The sequence below is a fragment of the Euprymna scolopes genome, chromosome 35 (assembly GCF_053919585.1).
Source record: "Euprymna scolopes isolate OS-2025 chromosome 35, ASM5391958v1, whole genome shotgun sequence".
NCBI classification, from domain to species: domain Eukaryota; kingdom Metazoa; phylum Mollusca; class Cephalopoda; order Sepiida; family Sepiolidae; genus Euprymna; species Euprymna scolopes.
Window position 1 is genome coordinate 73,661,370 of NC_136516.1, and position 20,528 is coordinate 73,681,897.

The following is a 20,528-nucleotide window of genomic DNA, read 5'->3' on the forward strand; positions in this document are numbered from 1 at the left end:
ATGTAATAATGATTTCTAATGTAATAATGATTTCTAGTGTAATAATGATTTCTAATGTAATAATGATTTTAATGTAATAATGATTTCTAATGTAATAATGATTTCTAGTGTAATAATGATTTCTAGTGTAATAATGATTTCTAATGTAATAATGATTTCTAATGTAATAATGATTTCTAGTGTAATAATGATTTCTAATGTAATAATGATTTCTAATGTAATAATGATTTCTAGTGTAATAATGATTTCTAATGTAATAATGATTTCTTATGTAATAATGATTTCTAGTGTAATAATGATTTCTAATGTAATAATGATTTCTTATGTAATAATGATTTCTAATGTAATAATGATTTCTAATGTAATAATGATTTCTTATGTAATAATGATTTCTAGTGTAATAATGGTTTCTAATGTAATAATGATTTCTAATGTAATAATGATTTCTAATGTAATAATGATTTCTAGTGTAATAATGATTTCTAGTGTAATAATGATTTCTAGTGTAATAATGATTTCTAATGTAATAATGATTTCTAATGTAATAATGATTTCTAATGTAATAATGATTTCTTATGTAAAAATGATTTCTAGTGTAATAATGATTTCTAATGTAATAATGATTTCTTATGTAATAATGATTTCTAGTGTAATAATGATTTCTAATGTAATAATGATTTCTAGTGTAATAATGATTTCTAATGTAATAATGATTTCTAGTGTAATAATGATTTCTTATGTAATAATGATTTCTTTTGTAATAATGATTTCTAGTGTAATAATGATTTCTAATGTAATAATGATTTCTAATGTAATAATGATTTCTAGTGTAATAATGATTTCTAATGTAATAATGATTTTAATGTAATAATGATTTCTAATGTAATAATGATTTCTAGTGTAATAATGATTTCTAGTGTAATAATGATTTTAATGTAATAATGATTTCTAATGTAATAATGATTTCTAGTGTAATAATGATTTCTAATGTAATAATGATTTCTAATGTAATAATGATTTCTAGTGTAATAATGATTTCTAATGTAATAATGATTTTAATGTAATAATGATTTCTAATGTAATAATGATTTCTAGTGTAATAATGATTTCTAGTGTAATAATGATTTCTAATGTAATAATGATTTCTAATGTAATAATGATTTCTAGTGTAATAATGATTTCTAATGTAATAATGATTTCTTATGTAATAATGATTTCTAGTGTAATAATGATTTCTAATGTAATAATGATTTCTAGTGTAATAATGATTTCTAATGTAATAATGATTTCTAGTGTAATAATGATTTCTTATGTAATAATGATTTCTTTTGTAATAATGATTTCTAGTGTAATAATGATTTCTAATGTAATAATGATTTCTAATGTAATAATGATTTCTAGTGTAATAATGATTTCTAGTGTAATAATGATTTCTAATGTAATAATGATTCCTAGTGTAATGATGATTTCTTATGTAATAATGATTTCTAGTGTAATAATGATTTCTAATGTAATAATGATTTCTAGTGTAATAATGATTCCTAGTGTAATGATGATTTCTTATGTAATAATGATTTCTAATGTAATAATGATTTCTTATGTAATAATGATTTCTAATGTAATAATGATTTCTAGTGTAATAATGATTTCTAGTGTAATAGTGATTTCTAATGTAATAATGATTTCTAGTGTAATAATGAATCCTAATGTAATAATGATTTCTAATGTAATAATGATTTCTAATGTAATAATGATTTCTAATGTAATAATGATTTCTAATGTAATAATGATTTCTAATGTAATAATGATTTCTAATGAAATAATGATTTCTAATGTAATAATGATTTCTAATGTAATAATGATTTCTAGTGTAATAATGATTTTAATGTAATAATGATTTCTAGTGTAATAATGAATCCTAATGTAATAATGATTTCTAATGTAATAATGATTTCTAAAGTAATAATGATTTCTAATGTAATAATGATTTCCAATGTAATAATGATTTCTAATGTAATAATGATTTCTAATGAAATAATGATTTCTAATGTAATAATGATTTTAATGTAATAATGATTTCTAATGTAATAATGATTTTAATGTAATAATGATTTCTAGTGTAATAATGATTTCTAATGTAATAATGATTTCTTATGTAATAATGATTTCTAATGTAATAATGATTTTAATGTAATAAAGATTTTTAATGTAATAATGATTTCTAGTGTAATAATGATTTCTAATGTAATAATGATTTCTAGTGTAATAGTGATTTCTTATGTAATAATGATTTCTAATGTAATACTGATTTCTAATGTAATAATGATTTCTAGTGTAATAATTATTTCTAGTGTAATAATGATTTCTAATGTAATAATGATTTCTAGTGTAATAATGATTTCTAATGTAATAATGATTTCTAATGTAATAATGATTTCTTATGTAATAATGATTTCTAGTGTAATAATGATTTCTAGTGTAATAATGATTTCTAATGTAATAATGATTTCTAATGTAATAATGATTTCTAGTGTAATGATGATTTTTTATGTAATAATGATTTCTAGTGTAATAATGATTTCTAGTATAATAATGATTTCTAATGTAATAATGATTTCTAATGTAATAATGATTTCTAGTGTAATAATGATTTCTAGTGTAATAATGATTTCTAATGTAATAATGATTTCTAATGTAATAATGATTTCTAATGTAATAATGATTTCTAATGTAATAATGATTTCTAGTGTAATACTGATTTCTAATGTAATAATGATTTCTTATGTAATAATGATTTCTAGTGTTATAGTGATTTCTAATGTAATAATGATTTTTAATGTAATAATGATTTCTTATGTAATAATAGCTCCTTTTCTCGATTTACTTGCATTTGGAATTTTCTCGTTGTTCTCTATTTCACTAATGGTCCAAACATGCAGATAATTAAATATAATGTTAATAACCACCTTGTTGCTATTATAATGTTTTCATTTTGTTAAGATTTGTTTTTATCGTGTGTAGAAAAGGGAGACCAAGACAGATGAGAATTTGCAATGATTATTTTTAGAAATATTCTTTTAACTAAGTAATTTTTGGAGAGAAAGATTAAACACATTCTTTTAACTTTTGGAGAAAAATATTGAACACATTTTCTTAACTAAGTAATTAACTATGTTATTAAGATAAATAGGTGACCACGACATACTTAAACGTTGTTGGTGATTATCAACGTTTTCCTTTCGGTTAATAGAGCATTATTATTAGTGATCTGATCGCGCACCGTTCCATAAACTGAGTGAAACCTTATTTTATTTGTAAACTTTTACGTCCGTGATGTCATGCGTCATGACTAACACTATTTTGTTTGTTTTTAAATTTTATTTTGACCTAAGGAACCGCGTCTAACCTTACACGTCATGTCGTTCTATTCATCTTTCGTGAGAACTGGTTTATTTAACAAACTTCATGTCATTTCCACCTGTACTTAGTGCGACATTTACAAAGATTAACACTAGCTGATATCTGCGCTATCCGACAAAGAGTAACCCATTACGTAAAACTACGTAATTTGCTATTTTCTAAAAATCGGGCCCCTAATACATTAGAACCGTCCCCATATTTCAGTAACAATACCCTTTTTGGACTGAACAAAAGTAATAAATAAACATATACAAAAAAAAAAATACTCGGATACACTCTATCTTTATCGCCCTTGCGTTATTTTGCGTCGTAAGATTTGGGGAAAGAAAACAGTTCCGTTGAAACAGAAGTGTTCTACACACTTTCTGTGCGCCATCAACAAAGATCGATTAATATTGTTCGATTCCATTGATGCTAAATATATCCGTTTACTTGTCTATCGATTGAATGATTTGAGGTAGATTAGATCGAGAGATTGAAAAACAAATCCTAAGTTCATTCGATTTTTGTTTTTTTCAAACATTGCGGATGCGTCGGTCTACGTTAGATACGACACACACACACACACACACACACACACACACACACACACACACACACACACACACACACACACAGGTCTATCTTTCTATTTATTCATGCATATATATATATATATATATATATATATATATATATATATATATATATATACTATCAATGCCTCCTTTCAGTATCAAGAGAGTCTCAAAGGCAGTTGAACGTGTAACTGTGACGCATGAGTTGTGCAATCCTCAACCCGACCGATTTAAATCCTAAATCGGCACTGCTTAGGTCCAGTAGCAAGAAAACACCAAAGACTGCCTAGAAGATTTTCCGAGATAAGCGGAGAGCACACACAGCACCTGGAATTCCGAAATGGTCACCATTTTTAATATATATATATATATATATATATATATATATATATATATATATATATATATATATATATATAATTTAGACAAATATTATTGAATAGCACGGAATTATTCTGTTTTACAATTTTCCTTTTTATCTTCTCCAATCTCCGAATAGTCCTTTTTGTGCTTTTTTTTGAAATTGTATATGTTGGATCCATAATTGCGAGCGCTTTCGACAGAAGTACTTCTATCATCCTCAGGCATATTGTAGAAATAAATGTAGGGATTATTTTTTAATTTACTTATATATTTTTTTCCTAGTCACGTGGTAATTTGTTACAAGTTAAGTGGGCGGACTTTTTTTTTTACATATATTAAACACATTTATATATACAAACATATATACATTATTAAACATTTATCCCAAACATTTCAAAATGTTTCGGCTGCACTCATAATTAATATTATTTATTTGAGGCTTCTTTGTTTTAATGTACAATGCTTCGAGTATACTTAGCCTATTTACATTTCTCTCACTCTGCAATACTCTTGTATTTTCTACCATAATTCTTCGAAATTCCGAATGTTGGCAGCCATGTCCCTCCAAATGTTGTGATATGGAGCTAGAGTCAGAGAGGTGGAGAGTCAATCTTCGCGACAATATATATATATATATATATATATATTTACTATAATAATTATTAATATATATCTATATATATATTTCATAATTACTATAGTATATATATACTATAATATATATATATATATATATATATATATGTATATATTCATATTGGTATACTTAGACAGCATTTTTTCATTCAAGCAAATATTATTAAATGCAAGGGGGCACTTTGCTTTATGATTCTTTTTTTTTTTTAATTTTTCGATTTTCCATATACTCTTTTTTTGTATTAAAATAAAAAATATTAATAAAATTCCATAGTTGTTGCCGTCACGAGCGCTTTCGATTCGTCCTCGAATCATCATCAGGTGTTGAAGTAAAAGTTCGAAAGAGTGAAAATGAGAATTAAAAGTAAAAACTTAAATATACAGTAAACGGCGATACGCTAAAATATATAGAGTCGATGAAAAGTCGATTAAAAATATAAGTCGATTAAAAATATAGGTCGATTAAAAATATAAGTCGATTAAAAATATAGGTCGATTAAAAATATAAGTCGATTAAAAATATAGGTCGATTAAAAATATAAGTCGATTAAAAATATAGGTCGATTAAAAATATAGGTCGATTAAAAATATAGGTCGATTAAAAATATAGGTCGATTAAAAATATAAGTCGATTAAAAATATAGGTCGATTAAAAATATAGGTCGATTAAAAATATAGGTCGATTAAAAATATAGGTCGATTAAAAATATAAGTCGATTAAAAATATAGGTCGATTAAAAATATAGGTCGATTAAAAATATAGGTCGATTAAAAATATAAGTCGATTAAAAATATAAGTCGATTAAAAATATAGGTCGATTAAAAATATAAGTCGATTAAAAATATAGGTCGATTAAAAATATAAGTCGATTAAAAATATAGGTCGATTAAAAATATAGGTCGATTAAAAATATAAGTCGATTAAAAATATAGGTCGATTAAAAATATAGGTCGATTAAAAATATAGGTCGATTAAAAATATAAGTCGATTAAAAATATAGGTCGATTAAAAATTCGAGTATTAAAATCAGCAAGTTCGTGGACACTGTTAACAAAATCTATCCATACGAACTACGCAAGGCATTTTAGAACGTTACTGCTTTTCTCGAATGCGATATCATTTATACTGGGTTGAAGGGTTCTAATATACGACGCGTCAAGATTTTTTTTATTTTTTAATATTATTTTCATGTTGTATAATTTTTATGTTGTCAACGATGGCCTTTCTAAGATTGGAGGGTGGACAGTTAGGTTCTTTTATCAAATGTTTAAATATAGCACTAGTATTATTTAGATGCATGGTTATTCGCTGGGACAATGTTGTTGTATGCATTATGTATGTATTATTTTCGAAGTTACATTCTCCCATAGAGCATTTGAATTTATACACTACATTGGTTTGTTCCAACGTTTTTATAGCCGGTGAGGGGTTGTTTCCAACTACAAGGTTTTGTGTTCTAAACTTCTTGTAGTAGATAATAAATTTAATTTTAGAGTTACTGTCAAAAGGTGTAAAGTATCTACGTATGATATCTTTAATTGCGTTTTCTTCGATTCTGAAGTTCAGTGTCATTTTGATAAAATATATTAATGGAGTTTGCATTGCGGTATTGGCTAATATTATTATTAGAGTTTTCAAGGGATTGTAGCATTCGTTTTATTTGTTCATCAACGATGTAATTAGGAAAATGCCAATTGATGAGTACTTGTTTAATGTTTTTTTTTATTTCAATCAGTAATGCTTTTTTTGTGGATGATATCATTTTAGCGCGATATAATAAATATTTTAATATGGCTATTTTGTACCTTAGTGGGAACTCACTGGAGTTTATGCTCGTTGGATTTTTATATACAGAAGTATTAAGAGTATCATTGGACGTGTCAATAAGGACATCAAGAAATTAAATTTTATTATTATTATTATTATTATTTAAATCTACTGTAAATTTAATAGTACCGCGGAGGAGGAGAAAACGGGAGAAAAAACGTGACATCTTTCCCGTTGCGTCCATCGCCAAACCGGAAGTCGCAAAGGTTGAAATTAAGGCTAGTCAATCGAAAAGAGGAGATGGCTTTTGAAAATATCGGCGAAAAAAGCGAACCCTCCCTGTAGCATAGTGTCCAGTTGAGGGCACTATGCTACTAGGAGTTAAGGGTCGAACTTTAAAACGATATTGATCTCGTGAAAATCCGTCGCCTCTGTCGAAAGTTTTAGGCAGACATACATAAATACATACATACATACATACATTTAAATAGACAGGTGAGATTTATATTATAGATTAACGTTCACTCACGCCTTCTATTTGTGGCGATGTGTCTAAACGCAAATTCATCTTAATTCTCCCCTCACAATCATCACCCTTATATCATTAACTTATTTATCAATTGACTCACTTTCTCCCGTCGTATACTTCCATGGTTAAATATATATACTCACAAATAGACGTGAGCTGAATACGAATCGATTTAATGATTCATTCATTGAATGATTCCTCAATTTTTTGCGCAATATCACCGTCTACAATTATCCATCTTCATTCAGATATCACGAATATTAATCGCCGCCGAGAAGCATTATACAGTGAAAGTTTTAGACATATTAGTTGGCAGTTATCATTCGTGATATGAATTCATGGAAATCAAATCGAAAATGCGAAATCACCCAAATCAATAACGACTCAGTTTTTCATAGTGAAAAAGAAGGTACAAAAATTTAGTGCTTATGCAGTACGAGGACCGTATTAACGTCGGCATTTTCCAAGCTATCTATCTATCTATCTATCTATCTGGTCGGGCTCCATTGCCTGGACCATTGTGACTCTCTCTCTCTTAAAATTTCTTTATTTTCCATCAGCTGCCTCAGATCTTTATGATCACAGTTAGTGTCATTGTGTAATTTGCTTGATATACGTAGGTCGTCCTATGCCATGGAGATCACAGCAATACATTCCTCACTAACTCTTGCTTGCTCCTCTGGCAGTGACCGGCAAATCGTAGCCGTCGCTCTCTGATGGTAGTAGATACGGCAGGTAGGTAGCCATAAAGTTGCTGCTCCGTGAGAAGGTCTTGCCTAGATATATTTAACACTTTTCGTAGCATTCGGGTCTACGTGCCGTCTGGCTTTCTTTCCAATCTTTTGGTGAGTGTCTAGGTTGTAGCACCGTATAGAAGGACAGTTTGTTAGTAAGTCTTGAAGTTTATACTCACTGCAAAAACATTCCGAGCTGTTATTGTAAAACATCGAACGAAAATTCTGTGATCTTTTTTTCGCGTGAAAACGATGACCAATTTTTTCAATTAAAAAAGATTTCTGCTAATACGAAGATAATTTGATGAAAATAAATCGAAAAATAAAAACAATATTCTTTTTGTCATCACGAAAGAAAATGCAATGAATAATTATGGGGCAATTTTTACGGTTTATGAAAAAATTAAAATCTAAATCAAGAAAAAATACTCATTGTAAGGTAAGTTTCATGAATTTTTTTAAACAATAAGCAACTCAGAACAAACAAATTTTTTAAAAGCATGATCCTTGCGTTTTATTACTTTTTGTTAATATCAAGATAAATATTTACGTTTTAAAAAAATATAAATGTGTACGGCAAATCACCAATATTTTTTGTCAACATATCAAGATCAAATTTGTCTTTAGATTTAAATTTTTTGTGGTGAGGAATTGCTCCAGACAAGGTGTGAAATCACTTGACGTAAAGAGCTAAAAAGAACGAAAGATGATCACAAGAGAGATTTCTATTAACTTTAGAGTTGAAAAGATCAAAACCATGATTACAATTATACAGTCAGTCAGAAGAGATTTCTAGAAACCTGCAGTTATTAGAAAGAAGCTACTGGACTGGGAAACTGTATTATATCTAGGTGTGAAAACAGAGAATTGATAAAAGTACTTATCACTTTGTTTTTGCTGGAGATGGGGCATTCTTCCAAAACAAAGCTTCTTTCTTAGAACTGCACGCCTGTGGAACTCTGTTCCGTCTGCCTGCTTCCCTCCGGACTACAACTTGGATATCTTCAAGTCCAATGTTAACAAATTCCTAATGAACCGCCCCCTTAATTAAACACTTCATCAAATCTCCACACTAACATAATATACTTGCAATAACCCTTATCCCTGAGTGGCTTCCGGGCCTTGATAAGTGGTGATCACTGTGTAAAAAAAAAAAAAAAATTCTAACGGATGCCAAAATTCTCCCATTAGTTTAGTTACTCCAACCGAGAGATCTTTTTAAGATCATAACCGTCCCTTTCAGTGCTATTGTTTGTATTTCTCTTACACTTGGTTCACCGGGTATATTTGCCAAATAGTTTTTGAAATTCTTTTTCATTAGCCCGGTTGCTCCTATAATGATTGGAATGATTGATGTTTTCTTTAGATTCCAGTTTCTTTTCATGTCGTACATAAGTCCGTGGTATTTTGTTATTTTCTCCCTCTCTGCTCTGTTAAGGCCAGCATCATTAGGGACGCTTACTTCAACTACGGTTGTTACTTTCTCCCTCTTGTCCCATATCACTATGTCAGGCTTAATAGCCCCGTCTTCTAGGTATGTAGCTGTAGGAATTTCGTAGTCATAGTGGATGGTGTATAACTTATTTCCAACTGTTCTTTCCGGTAAACATGTTCCCAAGACTTGCTACTGCATTGGATATTCAGGTTTTTACAGCTTTTCCAGTGGAGATTTTTACACACTCCCTTGTGTCGCATCGTATAATAGCCGTCCCCCCCCAATAGGAATTTACAATTGGATATCAGGTGGCTCACACTCTCTACTTCTGTGTAGCAGAACATGTACTTGTTGTTTTGTTGAGATCACTCATCTTTTTAGACCGTGTGTATAATTAGAGGAATGCTTATGCAATTCCAATGTGTAGGTGAAAAAAAAAAACGTGTGTGTCCAAAAATGGTACGTAAGAACGGTACATAAAGTTGTAAATAGGGGTTCAACCAGCAATGTCTGGTGTACATATGTATATGTGACCAAAGATTTTCAATGACGATTCAAATAAACAGTTCAATAAAAGAAAAGCTTCGTTATTGGCAAAAAAAGGTGTCCATTCCAGTGTTTAGTTTCGCATTCGTTTCTTAAAAACACATTTTACATTTCGGTATTTTTTTAGATTAGGGCCACCTCCACAATTTTCTTTTAAATGACGACTTTTAAAAGTTTTCGACTATGCTGAATACGGAAATCGCATTGAAATTTTGCAGAAATAAGTAGTTATCGAGATATAAAAAATTGTTTTATGCATTGTATTCTTTGGCGGCCATCTTCGTTACGCGCGTAGAGTTGTTTATGGCGCGCGCGCGTAAAAAAGATGGCCGCCAAAGAATACAATGCATGATACAACCCCATTGTGTCGCATTCTCACAGAGTGAGTTGGGAAATATTTCTCAAACCAAAACAATCGGAGCAAATTTTTCTCAAATCAAGACTAAACGAGCAAATTTTATTCAAATCAAGACTAAACGAGCAAATTTTATTCAAATCAAGACTAAACGAGCAAATTTTATTCAAATCAAGACTAAACGAGCAAATTTTATTCAAATCAAGACTAAACGAGCAAATTTTTCTCAAATCAAGACTAAACGAGCAAATTTTATTCAAATCAAAAATACATAAGAAAATGTTTCTACGAAATAAAAATTATTCTCCAAACTATGTGAAAAAATGTTTTTAAAATTCAAATTACAAGAACAATTTTTCTCAAATCAAGGAAACACGAGCAAATTTGTCATAAATCAAAACTACATGATCAAATCTTTCACAAATGAAGAATACATGGACAAAATTTATTCAAATAAAAACTACACGAGCATTTTTTTTTCAAAATCAGGTTACATGAACAAATCTTCCTCAACTCAAGACTACACATGTACATCTTTTTCAAATCAACACTGCATGAGCGATCTTTCTCAAAACCAAACCACGTGAACAAATAGTTTCTCAAATCCAAACTACATGAGCAATTTTTTTTCAAATCAAGGCTACATGAGTTAATCTTTCTCGAATCAAGACGACATAAGAAATTGTTTTTACAAATCAATGCTACATGTAAAACTCTTTTTCAAATAAAAACTACTTAAGCCAATTTTTCTACAAAATAAAACAAAAATCAATAAACTGTATGAGTATTTTCTAAAATCAAAACTTCATGAGGAAATATTTTTGATTAAAATCAAAATTTTCTAATAACTATAGTTAAAATCTCACAAAAATACGAGGTCTCTGGATTGTCATGAATAACTTCTGCCCTTTTTAACTACATTTTGAATGAAACTAAATTAAACTAAATATAGCTCACAATTAGACTCCTTATGCATAGCAAGCTATGTTAAAAAATTATATTGAGCCGTTCATCAGATTAGAAGTAAATCCTGCACACATAAATATATACACATATAAACATACCTAACTTTAGATATAACATTTTTTCCTCCCTGTTTATTTCTACTTATCCATGATGGCATTTATGATTGACTAAAATATTTCCGTTTGAATAAATAATTATAATCATTTTTTTTTTACAAGGGAGGTGATCATCGCTAATCAAGGCCCAGACGGTTCGTAAAATTTGCACAACATAATGTAGTTGTAATTAGACGAGTGTTGTGGATGTTTTGCAGGAGGTGAGCATAGGTCAGTCGAGCACCTGTCATGAAATTGATGAGAGCGAAGGCCTAAACTCGCAACGTCTCTTCTGCCGAAAGAAGTAACAGAGGAAGCGGATAGAACATTGCAAACTAAGTATCGAATGCAGTTTTGTACCTTGTATGAAAAGGGTGCTCTGAACAGATACTCTTCACAAGTGGCAACATTACTTCATCTTAGGACGTATAGGACTCTTCTACTGTAAGAAGAGGAGAAAATGGAGATATATTTGAAAATTCTCATAATCCAAATGCATATTATTCGTATTACTCATTATTTAGAGATAGTAAATAATCACTAGGGCTATGACAACAGCATATTCTTTTCCTTGTTTTGATTCTCAGGTATATATCCTTTGATATCTTAATATGTTTTTTTTAATATAGAGTGATGTGATCCTCGGTTAATTAATTGTGTCTAACTGTGTCGAGAGCAAAACAATGAAAAGAATATGCTGTTGTCATATCCCTAATAATCACTTATGTGTTTGGTGACGAATTTTCCGGGAAAAGCAACAGAATATATTTCAATGCTGAGAACCATATAGAAAAGTCGATAAAAACTATATTCGATCTCGTATTTTTTGCATTCGTCGGACTACTGCTTTCATCCTGAGTGTAATTTTCACAACGTTTCGGTCGATGTAACCTCCAACCTTCTTCAGGTGTATCATGTCGAACTCGACAATTTTTCTTTCGAACTCGGGAACTTGGGTGGAATTTTGAAGAGAACCCTTTATTTATTTCACGGGGGTAGCATGCTCTTGTTCCATCAACCATGACTAAATAGAGGTCCTAAGTAATTCGCAATTGTATTTATCGGTCGCACGCACTAAGAATTGAACCTTCGACCTTCAGTAGAATATCACTTTTACTCTAACATCTGCGCCACGGCCTATTATACCGACCGAAACGTTGTGAAAATCACGGGCAAGATGAGAACAGTAGTCCGATGAATCCAAATAATGCGAATAACCAATCCTCATCTCAAAAATGCAAGAAAAGTCTAATCGATTTGTTTTACATTGATCTATAAATGCCCGTTTTAACCTTGAGTAATATTGCTTGACCGTTATGGAAGACAATACGATGATGCATTCTGGGAGAAGAAATTGAAATCAGATTATTATTAAATAAGTTTTATTGACTTGCGTTACTGAGACTCGCTGCTTTCTCGCTTTTGTTTGTTTGGCAATCAATTTCTATGTGGCTTCTTTATTTGTGTTTCTTGTTTGGCGATCAACTTGGAATCGCTTCAGCCCTGAATGAATCTGGTTTAAATGATAACTATAAATGATGAAACTATCGTAGCGTTTTCATGTCTTAAAATGTTTTTGCCATATATGGGGGTTCATACATGAAAGAAAAAGAGAAAAGAGAGACAGAGACAGACAAGCAGACAGAGACATGCAAGCGAATGCGTGTATGTAGAGGCATAAGAAGTGACGTCACCAGTGGGGAGGGGGGCTATAAAAAGTGAAAGACAAATATCTCGACAAAGACGAGATAACGTTCAAAATCTCGGGAGAGACGTGAAAAACGTTCTACATCACGTGGCTGCAACGACTAAGGAATAAATGTCGTTGTATAAATAAAAAAAGCTAGTTGTTTTATTTTCCTATTCTTTTGTCCACTTTGCGACTGAGTGCATAACGTTACAGACAGCGGAACTAGTATTCTCTAAACTAATTCATTACCTATCTGGATAAGAATAAATGGTCGCATTTCGCTCTTGGTGATGATTAAAGTTTTCCTTTCAGTAATTACAACATTGTTGGTGATGTGTCTCGCGCAACGTCTAGTAAAAATACTGACCGAAAACGTAGTTTCTTTTTGTATCATTTATTACTACTGTTCTCATTTTTAGTTTTATTTTCCCAATGTTTCGGCCGATAAACTTAGGAAAGGTTTCTGTTAAAAATTCCATGCCGCTTCCCAAGTTCAACAGAAGGTTAAACAAAAAACATCTGAAGAACGTGGAAGGTTACATCGATCAAAACATTGTGAAAATACACTGGAGATGAGAAAGGTAACCCGAATAATCCAAATAATACAAATTATCAATCCTCATCTAAAAAATAAAGAAAGTTTTTTTGTTGTCAACCTCGTTATTCTTGACGTCAAGCGTCTTACCGCTGACGTCCCAATTTTAACCTATTTGATCTCACCTAACCTGACATAATATTTCTTTCTGTTATCTTTTCCTAGAAACTCGTTTATTTTCCGAGCTTTCGTGTCACTTCACAAGCACTTTGTTCGATCCTTGATAAGCTTAACAATAACTGATGTAATCGCTATCCCACAGAGGACCATCTGTTAAGTAAATAAAATAACGCTACACCAATTACTAATGGACATTTGCTGTCTGAAGTCGAAACCATACTATTTCATGCTCAATTTTGCTTACTATACTATTTCAGATCAATATGTTATTTTTTTACTCAAGGGTGTGGTTTAGTGTATGTTATGCCTCCCAGGCATTACCTTCACCTTTTTTTATTGTCGTATGCATTTGTTCGCCAAGAGGCTGGTTTTAAACCTTACTTTCCGACGCTGCGTAACATCTCCACGTTGGATGGAAATAAATCAGTGACTAAACAACGTCGTAAAAATTCCGTGGCCTTTTCGTACTGGTCGAAGACACAATTCGACAGGATCGGGATCTTCCTTTTCTTGGGAGAAGCTGAAATTTGACCCAGCATGGTCTTGGAGGTACACCTACACAGGCAGCACATTTCCCCTATGAGAAGTGTTTAGATGGTTACCGATCGTGTGTAGCTCCCCTACCGAAAAATACCGACAAGTACGTTCTTGGCAAATTATATACTCAACCACTTTGCTTCCATCGATATATGTTCCGACACTTCCGTATAAAAAAAAACATTGTAGAGGTGATCGTAGTTAACATAAGTTGGATAATAAATATTAGTTGACAGTTTGAAATAGAAGCATAAATAAAGCATTATGGGATACATTTTTAATGTTGATTAAAGCAAAATATAAAAGCATTATATCAATGCGTAAAATAAGGCTTGAATAGCTCTTCTATTAAATCCAATATGGCTTGAATAACATACCACGCGTTGTAACTATACTTCAAAATTGTTTTGGCTTTATGTGATCATACCCAATACTTTTTCTTTTTTTTTTCAAAGAAAAATAAATCCAATTTTTCTGGTGAGTTAACGCGAAACAAATTCAATACTGACGCAATAATAAGTATTGTTTTTCTGCGTTACGAATCAAATGCTGTAAAAAATTTGGAAATTTTGATCTGTTGAAATAAATAAATACAACCTTGGTATTTGGAATATATAACTGTTTTGTCATCCATTTCTCTCTTTCTCTCTCTCTCTCTATATATATATCCCTCTTTCTTTCTCTCCCCACCTCTCTCTCTCTCTCTCTGTATATATATATATATATATATATATATATATATAATTTTAATTCACTTCAGACAATGCATATAAGTGTAAATTAGGGGCATCTTAAGTTGGGACATGTGCTGCGAGATATTTGTTCTCGTTACATTTAAATTTATGTATGTTGTGGAAACAAACAGCAAGATGGAATTCCAAAGGCAACGCAGTTCGGGGAAAGAAGCTCTAGGATTAGAATATTTTCCGGTGTCTGGAAATATCTACAGTGAAGGGGTGGAATTTTATGCCTAATACCTAGTATGACTGTTGAGTTTCAAAAATCTAGACCCGTTCTTTGCTTTCGCTTTCAACATATGCACATCTCTCCATAGTTGATTGTCACATCTTTTTCTTCATTCGGCCAACTTCGATCAGTGAAAATCCAAATCGTTTGAAACACGTGTAAGCTCCCGCGAAACAGCGATTTTCCGCCATTAAAGTGATGGCGTCTCGGGTTGATCGTCTGCGTCAAGCTGTTTCGTGCAGAAATCCCGCTTTTATTTTGATTTCTTTTCCGCTGAGCATCAGTTGCTACGATTTCCGTTTTTTTTTTGTTCATTTTGTTTTACATACATTTTTTTTATACATGCCATTAAACGCCACATTCTTTCGTTTCTAAGAGATCGCCGTCGAGTACACGAACGCTGAGTAGACAGCTTCAGTTAATGGGCGGCTGTGGATTTTTTTTTTACAATCATTAAAGTAAATAGATTTTAAATGGTAGTCCCCATTGACTTGTTTTTTCACGAGATTAGACACAAGGTCGGTTTTCAATATGGGCAAAATTCACAGCACCCTAAAAGGGACACTCTAGCTTTGGACAAAATAAAATCAGTCTTAGTATAGACGGTTTTCTCCTTTACTGAAACCAGCGAAATGGGGCGCAGATTAGAACATATACTGCACTTATACTTATATTTATATTTTTTAGAACGGAATTTTTCCCACATTAAAAACCGACCTTATGTCTAATTCTACCCTCGGGGGGGGGGGCGAGTAAACAGGGACTATCACCTAAACATTTTGTTAGGATCAAAGTGTAGTATATGTCAGAACTTCTGATACCCTTCTATAGAATTTATTACGCATATTTCATAACATGCCCTTATTCTCGACTTGGCTCTCCAAGAGGGCCGGGTTAGACAACGCCGGTTTTAAATGTGAGTAAAATCCCCTCCCCCCAAAAGGGCCACTCTAGGTTCGGAGAAAAATAAACATTGCCTCAGTATAGAAAAAATTCTCTAATAACTGAGAACAGTAGTTTTCGTTAGATTACCCAATTTAATCAACGTTCAGCCTGGTCAGTACCGGGTGGGTAACCGTTTGGGAATGTAATTAGCTATGCGGGTATTTATCATATTCAGCAATCTGAAGCGCGTTGCCTTGCACAGTCACAGGTAATCCTTGCGAAAAGTGTAGTAACTGTTAGACTTCCTCTGGTATTCCAAAGGGTTGTCATACAGGGGATATTTGAAGTGCCTCAGTTGTGGTGAAAGCAATCTACCTAGGAGAAATAAACTCTGATAATAAAAAAAGAATCAAACCGATAGCAAAAGTCCATTTACGCCGTAAGGCAAATCTTTTAGCGATGGTAACACAAACAAAACACTCGCTTCTAATTTATCATAAGCTAACACGGAAGTAGCAAGGCTTGCAAAACTGTCGCCAGAAGGCTCATGTCAGTGCACAATCTGGTCTAATCCAAGATGGCAAACATAATAAGTGAGGACAGAAAAATCAGAAACACTATTCGAACATATACTACACTTTGCTCCTAGTCCTTTTTTACTTTTCCCCACATTTGGACAGAATTAGACATAAGATCGGTTTTTCATGTAGAAAAACATCCAACTCCTTTGACCAGGAAATATTATTTTCTAACATGGAAATAGTTTCGACCCTGCCAGGTTTAAATCGATAACGGCACCATCTGTTATAAATGGTTGCCGTAGATTCAGGACTGTTCCTTGCATAGGGACAAGCACGACCCTACGAGAAAAAAAATCCACCTCTCCTCTATCTTGTTTTACTCCTAAAAAATGGGACAACTCTAGATTGAGATAAAAATAAAAAATTGCCTCAGCATAGAAAGATTTCTTATTCACTGACTGAGAACAGAAAAGATAAAAATGTGCTATCAGAACATATACTACACTTTAGAACCTTATACTGCCTAACATCACAAGTGCATTTAAAAAGCTTTATTACAGTACAAGCAAAAATGCTCGGCATATAAAATTAACAGTAGGTTCTTTTATATTACAGGGACGCGTTCAAAATCTGTTTAGAGCATAACTGAACCATGACACTAAACTTTTGCGTTTTAAACTTTAATTCAAGCAATTATATATACAATAATTTTATAAAATCAGCAGTAGGTTCTTAACAATGTAATGTAGAATAAAATAAATATTGGACTGTCACTACGGGGAGGCATGTGAAGCTTCTTCCTGTTACACTGCGATGAGTCCCCGACTAGAGTAGGCAATTAATCCATTTGATTGAAAAATGGGCGATTTTACCGATTTCGATGACAATAAAAATATGGGACAACGTCGGATCTTCCTACCAGTATATACATATATATATATATATATATATATATATACTTTTTTGTGGCCAAGAGCGGAGGTCCGCTTGAAATATAAAAAATAACAATAAAAATATTAAACACAAAAAGTAACATCGTTTTTCATGCTTCAAAAAACCCTCATAATCTTTAAATCAGTATATATATATATATATATATATATATATATATATATATATATATATATATATATATATATCGCAAAAATGGTAATTGGATAAACCCTAAGAAAGTGCTCAATACTATTGCAGAGGAAATATGTGTCTTATACTTTTATTACCATTTTATCTGTTTAGTTACACATGTTTCGGTTACGGAATCGTATTAACAACCCAGTAACTTCGTCAGACTTTACAGAAATAGCTATTATGATTGAAAAGATGACATTATAAGAAGCACGAAAAAAGCGAGAAAAATGAAAAAAAAAAAACGGAAAAGGGGGAAAAGAAAGAGGCAAAAGTGGGACGGAGATCGACAATCATAATACATAATAACCATTTCTGTAAAATCTGACGAAGTTACTGGATCGTTAATTCAATTCGGTAATCGAAACATGTGTAACTAAACAGATAAAACGGTAATGAAAGAATAAACACACACACACACACATATATATATATATACATATATATATATATGTAATGAGGTATGCAAATGGAAATTAAGCTACACAGAGACGATTAAGCTACACAGAGGCGTCCTCGTTTCATTTAAACAGCGAATTCTCAAGTTAGTATCTATAGACGTACCTGGAGAAGGCTGGGAGTTACATCTGTCGAAACGTGAAAATAACATCTAAGCCGAGAATAGTATTTCAAATAACCTAAATAATACAGATTTTATTTAACCCATCGTTGGGAATCTGACACAACATAATCTTTCTCATTAGATTATTCAAGTTAAGCGACACGAAGCCTGTCCAATACCAAATGGGGGGGGGGGTAACTTAAGAATGCTAGGCTCTGAAGGTAAACCCATGACTGGAACACACATACAGCTGTGGACCGTTTGTGAGTTTGATATGCCCTGGAATATCCTTGTGACCTGAGTCAGATACAATATTAAATATTACCGATTCTATAGGACCCTGATAATTATAACCATTTCGGTTCAAAATAGATTTGGGGTCATTGCAACTGAAAGATGAATTTGTCCACACAATAATCCCCCTATCACTGTACACATGTTTTGCCATCCCCAGGCTAAGGATTAAGCAGAAATCTAATATATAAAAGGCAAAATGTGTGCGTGTGTGTGTTTGTATTTCTCGCAAAAACTTTCGACAGACGCATAAGACCCTGAAAAATTGGTATTGTTTTAAAGCTCAATATCTCGGACGACAAATATCTAAAAATTGGCCAGAAACATTAATTCTTCCACCGTCAACTGGGCCGTTTTTTTTTTTTTTTTTTTTTACAAGGACTGGTCACTTTTCGTCGACATTTTATGCAAGTCATTTAAACCTTACGTCAACGATATCGCATAAAAAAGATTATTTCGACCACCCTTGACGTCATAATCCCGGTGGGCGTATCGATAAGACCGTTTGCTTTTTTTTTTTTACTTCTTTTTCCCCTTGCACGTTACGGGTTCGAGCCTGCCTACTACTATTCTTTTTGCGCTCGCAATTTTGTTCTTTTTTTTTGTTACTCAACCAAACACCATTACACACACCTTCATACACCCGGGCAACGCCAGGCACCCAGGCTAGTATATAATAATATTCCGACTTTTAATTACAAAAATGAAAGCGATCTACTTGTCAACTGAGAATTGTTAACATATATTTATCCTTTTTTGCAGGTCTGACGCACGCTGCCGTGTGGGCGTCATGTTGTTCGTATATCACCCAGGCAATTCCAACCAATTTGAGGTCATCAGCCCAAGGAATACTTCAGGGTCTTCATCACGGCCTGGGACGAGGATGCGGTGCCGTTTTTGGTGGTATCATGGTCAATTATATTGGTAAGTAACACGATAAAACATTTCTCATTAACTTCTACAAATAACCAATAATATTTGAGGAAACTTGTTTTTAAAAGTTTCCATTAAGTTATTTATAAACTCTCCAAATTTTATGTTCAGCTATCTTCGGTTAGACCAGATTGTGCACTGACATGAGATTTCCCATGACAGTTTTCTGGGCTTTACTACTTCCGTGCTGGTTTATGACAAATTGAAAGCGTTTTTTTCTCTCTAAAAAGACAAACAAAAAAAAAGCTGGAGGAGGTGAATAACCTGTTGTGAGACTTTCATAACCTTTTCTGAGCGATTGGAGGATTTTTCGAAAATGTTTAAAATTCATTTAGGAAAAAAAAAATCGAATCAATTCTCTTCAAAATAAAATTCTTTTTTTATAGTTTTTTTTGCTCGGAAATAATCACACCCTTTCTTAAATATGATTCACAATTAAATCCTGATGTATTTTAGGAAAAACTGCGTCCAGAAACAAATATACAAACTACACATAGATCGTAATGTAACGTTTTATATAAATGATTTTTATGCATGGATAGTAAACCAGGATAAATTCAGCTGAGAGTTTTTAAAATTTAAGTTAGTTTTTTTTTAACAAAAAGATCAAGCATGCGAGATAGATAGATAGATAGATAGATAGATAGATAGATAGATAGAGAGAGAGAGAGGGAGATAGATAGATAGATAGAGAGAGAGAGAGAGAAAGAAAGACTGGTATTCGCTTGACTAATTGGTTAACTATTTCATTAAGCATAAAGAAGCAGACACGGCGAACAGAAATCTGAGGAGTATTTCGCTCTTAGCGATTATCAAAATTTGTCTTTCAGTTATTACCGAATGATTGAAAATGTATCTCGCGGAAGTTACATAAACAGAATGTTTAAAACTTTAGT

General features: G+C 31.8%; 1 protein-coding gene across 1 annotated transcript in view; it reads left to right on the forward strand.

Moving 5' to 3' along the window:
• Window positions 1-20,528, forward strand: part of LOC145259930 (major facilitator superfamily domain-containing protein 6-like) — a 387,142-nt gene that overhangs the window by 310,708 nt on the left and 55,906 nt on the right. The window contains exon 3 of the mRNA XM_080117890.1: window positions 19,462-19,623. Coding sequence (XP_079974016.1) covers window positions 19,462-19,623 — 162 coding nt within the window. The remainder of the gene's footprint in view (window positions 1-19,461; window positions 19,624-20,528) is intronic.